Raw genomic sequence first — 5,988 nt, forward strand, 5'->3', positions numbered from 1 at the left:
GCTCGATCGCAGGCTGATGGAATTCTTTGGTTGTACACTTCCTCTGCAGGCGATGGGGTGTGCTCGTTAATGAGCCGGGATAGAAATTATGCGGATGCTATTTTGAAATGAAAATATCATTAGCGGCAATCAGTGATTATCGTTTCTGTCAAACGGTGCGGGCCTGGTTTGTCTTGGTCCGTGCAAGTCCTCCATATGGCGAAATGATTGATCCGCTCCGAGTCCCTTTTGATGTGTGTGAAAACGTATTATACGAAATCAGATTTCGTACACACGTATCATTATATTTAACATAAATATATACAAAATAAAGGTGCATATTTTGTCGTATTACTAGTATAATATCCTCTATTCGTATTGATTGTTTATTACTGTAAGCGAGTCCATGATCTGGTTACAAAAATGATAAGATGTTAGTAAACAAGGTTAGTGCATGCACACTTTCCAGTAGTTGGTTTTGTTTAACTCCGAACCTCGGAATATTGTTATGCTATTAATTATTAAGTATTTTTTTAATGAATTTAGTTTTTCGGATGACACATGATATTTTACTTTATGTTTTTTATAAATATTATTTTATTTATAGTTTTCTCTAAATATAACCTGTTAAAGTACATTTTATTTTCACGGTCATCATTATAATAGTTATTTTGTATTATTTGTAATACATGTATATGGTTTAACAAGTTTACTTCTATACTGGATTATATGGGTATGAAAAGAATATATATTTCGATTTTATGTAAAATGCTATTTAAAAATGCATTTAGATATTTCCATGACCATATCACTATCGCAACTACCGGTAAGAGGGAAGAGTTGACCTCCTATGTTGTTAAAACGTGTAACCCAACTTGTTTTGCTTTTCTAATTTGCTTGATTGAAATGTATAATTGTATCTTTATTGTGTTAATATGTAAATGCGCTGGATATTGAAATCAATGCTATTATTAAACAAAAAATGCACGTTTCTATGTAGGTTGCCATAAAGTGAATGACCTCCAATGAAAATATGATCCAGTTAAAGTCACGTATAATTGTTGGAACTGCTTCATACCATGAATATGATATACGTAATCCAATACGTAACGATGTTAATAATATATACATTTACAAGTAGAAACGTTCGGTAACGCTTGATACATTGACATACTGTACAGTTCAGATCGAGTTCAAACGGCCACTTTAAAAAGTGAGATCGTGTCAACGCATAAATATGCATCATAGACTATGGTAATTATTTACTTAACTAAGTGCAATATATCGTGGAGGCAGTATTGGTTGTCACGAAATTTTAAAGACTTGCATACGTTACATACGTTAATGTTAACCTTATTCCGTGCAAGTGTTTGACTGAAACTGATTATATGTTGTACATCAGACTCCTAGAAAGCTATAGGTACTAAATGAGCCTTATATGTGGTACATCAGACTCCTAGACAGCTATAGGTACTAAATGAGCCTTATATGTGGTACATCAGACTCATAGACAGCTATAGGTACTAAATGAGCCTTACATGTGGTACATCAGACTCATAGACAGCTATAGGTACTAAATGAGCCTTATATGTGGTACATCAGACTCCTAGACAGCTATAGGTACTAAATGAGCCTTATATGTGGTACAACAGACTTCTAGACAGCTATAGGTACTAAATGAGCCTTAAATGTGGTACATCAGACTCCTAGACAGCTATAGGTACTAAATGAGCCTTATATGTGGTACATCAGACTCCTAGACAGCTATAGGTTCTAAATGAGCCTTATATGTGGTACATCAGACTCCTAGACAGCTTTAGGTACTAAATGAGCCTTATATGTGGTACATCAGACTCCTAGACAGCTATAGGTACTAAATGTGGTACATCAGACTCCTAGACAACTATAGGTACTAAATGTGGTACATCAGACTCCTAGACAGCTTTAGGTTCTTAATGAGCCTTATATGTGGTACATCAGACTCCTAGACAGCTATAGGTACTAAGTGTGTTACATCAGACTCCTAGACAACTATAGGTACTAAATGTGGTACATCAGACTCCTAGACAGCTATAGGTACTAAATGAGCCTTATTCTGATCAAAATTGGACATTATTTATGTGCGTAAAGTGTCGTCCCAGATTAGCATGTGCAGTTCGCGCAGGCTAATCAGGGACGACACTTTCCGCTTTTATGGTATTTTCGTTTAAAGGAAGTCTCTTCTTACCGAAAATCTAGTTTAGGCGGAAAGTGTCGTCCCTGATTAGCCTGTGCGGACTGCACATGCTAATCTGAGACGACACCTTACGCACAGGCATTATGCCCAGTTTTCTCAGAACGCGACACAAATCATCTAATCACTTAAAGCACAAACCAATATGGTTAAATACAACAGACGAAACAGTAGTGAAACTTATAACTGGTCCAATTTAGCATATGGGCAATACATGGGTTCCCTCTCTCTTAATGATATTCGCACCCTAATAAACTCATTTGCACAGCGTTAATTGTTGTTTTGAATGGTATATGTATAGTAGATCAGCTTCTGTTGTGCCGATACAAGAGCCCACAGCGGACCGATTAAGAGATCGTTGCACAAATATCAGAGGTCCTGTTATAGTGATAAGACCTCGGATAGACGGGGCCCGGGTAGTGGCTCAGGTGGAAAGCCCGAGTGGTCCCCTGGGGGTCTGTGCTGTTGTTACGTACTTGCCGATTGTTGTATCGTATGAGAGCGAGATTATCTACGGCGTATCTTGTCATGCAGTGGTATTGTTATACCACAACACTTCGTACTTTGTTTAACGTGTAGCCTAATGTCCGTGAAAACAACTGGCCCGACGCGTTTACGCAACATCTGAACAAGAAACTGCGTTTAGGTGTAACATTCTATTATTTGGCTAAACGTAGTATGTACATTAATAGTTATGTTTTTTTTTTCTTTGTCTAATGTGTCTTTATAACTTATAATTGCACTCCATTTATGCAAAATGCATTACTTATTAAAGAGACCTTAAGTTGTAAAAATCATTTTTTAAATGTCTCCTATTCAAAGAAACTTTGGCCCTTATTTTGTTTGTACCGTTGTATGCGCCGAAACTTAATTATTGTTCTGTTGTATATCTAATTTACATAGTGACGCGAGGCTCTGAATGCCTTTGTCGTTCACGACTATATTCCGTTCTTACAAACGTTAATATGCTATCTTATTAACAAAAATGAATTTCGAAATTAAATTCGTGCATTTTCCGATTGATATACCCTATCTAATTCCTGATCGTTCTCTAAATATGTCGGTGTTCTCGGTGTTGAATTTGAAGCTATAATATATTAAATAAGGATACGCAATTTAGTTTCGAATCATTTTAATTTAATAACAATACGGTTCAAACAACATATTTACAACATATTGATAAAATACAATAAACGACGTAATAAGCTTTGTAACTAAGACCGAACAAATCAAGTATTCAAAAATGAGTAAAATTAAATTTATATAGATATTTACCATGAATATGCATTCTTCTTTTTTTAATATGTTCGTATAAAAATATTCCAACGTAAAAATATCAAGGAAACTTGAAATTGTTAACTGTCTACGAGTATCTTTTTATAATCTTCAATCAGATACACTGAAATTGAATATCAGCATGTGAATGAAACCTCACATTCTCCTATCAAAGTAACATATATATATACATGACATTTTCTGGTCCACTTCCAGCTATTATTCATATTTATTGACTAGAGAACAACAAAAGACGTCTAGCAAATATCACAGTTCAACACGGTTCGTCTTTTCAACATAAGAATTATGTTTACACAATTTGTTATGATTTCATTAATATATATACAAAATGTTATGGTCCCATTGTCTTAAAAGAATTTTAAAATTACATTTTTATTTTTACGAAAAAACAATAAGAAACAAAACAGTAACAACAAAAATCTACTTATTTTGTCTGTACAGTGCATATTTGCAGTACAGTTTTGTTTTAGCCAATAAACTTAAAAGAGCATGTTTGACAATATTTAAAGAACATCTATTTACGAACATATTTACAGTATATTTTACGATGACCTACATGTAAGTTCATGGTCCCATATCTTCAACAGATAAACAAAAAAAACTATATTTGTAAATTTCTTTGTACCCCAAAATATCGGATAAAATTGCAACCTATATTTTGTATGTACACTAATAATATTATATAACAATATGTTATTGATATTATACATGGTGTAAGTGATCAGTCCCAATAAACAATTTACAAGAAAGCATAAACAGTAATTGACACTTAAAATATGCCCCAAGATATAAATAGATAATGCATGTATACACCAAATATATATCAATAGTAAACACTATTTACGAAGAGTAAATTTAACAAATAAACTCTTGTAGCATCAAATTCTTATTCACTGAAAAGTAACTAGCACATTGGTCAGGCACTATAGTTAAACACGGAAGAGAGGTACCGGACGTTCCGATTTCACTTCGCGATGACTCCCGGCGACCAGTCTGACTTAAGTGACATCATCGACTGTTGGTGGTGGTATCTGTAGGCGGCCTCAGCGTAAGAGAGGCTGGGCGGAAACCGTGGCAGCAGACCGGAAGTTTGAGCCAGCAGGTGATTTTCAGTCGATCCCATGTTGCCAAATACCGGAAGATACCCTATGGGCATGTGTTCAGGGGCTAGATATCGAGTTGTGGGCGGAGTCAAAAACATGGCGGGGTGGTAGAGGGAGGAGTAGATTCTGGTGTCGAAGGCGCTTGCTAGGCTCGGTGTCTCCGGTGTCTTGTCATCGATGTTCGTCAATTTGGAAATGCTGAAGTCACTGAGGTGTCGCTTAGGCGGAGGAGACGCGGCTTCCGGTGAGGACGCACGCACGCAGTCACAACACTTGTCGGAAGTTGCGTCGTTCTTCTTCAGAAACGTTCGGCCGCATGATGTACAACTACCCTGTGTGTCGTCTGAAATTTGAAGACAATCAAGGGTTAAGATTGTTGCTTCTAGGATAATTTCCAAACAAAAGTGTAAACATGAATATGGTCGAAGTCACTATCACTTTTAGGTAAAAACAGCGTTCCGTTTATTTTATTGTAAATCAAATGCTGTTGAAATCACAACTACATTGCATGTATGTAGTTAATTTCACACGAATAGAATACACGCACACAACGACATCACGGACTTGTTTCTAAGTTGACATTTTCCCATATAAATGTTCTCGTATAAAAAAAATCTACAATCCATTATGTTGTGTTTTACCTTCGTGCGTTTTCAAATGAGTCTTCAGGTTGCAGTAGAGGGCGAACTTCTTTTGACACGTGGAGCACTCGTGTGGCTTGTCACCTGTAAAGGGGAACATACCAACTATCACACTAACTGGCGAAATTGTTCGGTATTTTTTTTATCTAATTGATTCTTACTTAAAATATTCCAACCTGCAAAAGTCGATGAAAGTAAATGGTCTATATCGCCTCGCGACATCGCAATACAACTCGATCTGTACTAAACAAACTTTACGACTAAAAGCATCGTATCTCGTCAACGGATACGTGTCATCAACCGGATGTGCTTTACTTACCGGTGTGGAGCAACAGGTGGTTCTTGAGGTTCGTCTGCTTGCTGAATCCCCTGTTGCAGACATCACAGCGATACGGCCACGATCCGTTATGCACGTACATATGCGAGCGCAGGTCCCCGGGCGTCGGGAAGGACTTGTTGCAAAGGCTGCATTTGTGGGGCTTATCCTGAAGATTGCAATGAGGTGTTGATTAATATTTTATTTCCGGTGATTTTGGGAATGTGCTCAAAGTAATTTGACGTGGAACTTTTTTTTGTCAAAAATAAAGTAAAAGGGTGTCAATTCTTTGTATATATGTACAATTATTATTTCAACCAGTTGATGTCACAATTGTTTTAACAGAACAATTAAAATCAAAGCCTTAAAATTAAAAAAAAAATTAGGTAAAATAAAACGTTTCTGTTTCGTGAAATGTAA

At 36.2% G+C, this 5,988-nt stretch overlaps 1 protein-coding gene across 1 annotated transcript in view; it reads right to left on the reverse strand.

The window, feature by feature from the left end:
- Positions 1-4,472: 4,472 nt before the first annotated feature.
- The window catches only part of LOC127881930 (zinc finger protein 558-like), a 1,777-nt gene continuing 261 nt past the window's right edge, over positions 4,473-5,988 (reverse strand). The window contains exons 2-4 of the mRNA XM_052430200.1: positions 5,572-5,737; positions 5,253-5,336; positions 4,473-4,954 (exon numbers count right to left, since the gene is read on the reverse strand). Of these exons, the coding sequence (XP_052286160.1) occupies positions 4,473-4,954; positions 5,253-5,336; positions 5,572-5,737 (732 nt within the window). The remainder of the gene's footprint in view (positions 4,955-5,252; positions 5,337-5,571; positions 5,738-5,988) is intronic.

The sequence above is a fragment of the Dreissena polymorpha genome, chromosome 1 (assembly GCF_020536995.1).
Source record: "Dreissena polymorpha isolate Duluth1 chromosome 1, UMN_Dpol_1.0, whole genome shotgun sequence".
NCBI lineage: Eukaryota > Metazoa > Mollusca > Bivalvia > Myida > Dreissenidae > Dreissena > Dreissena polymorpha.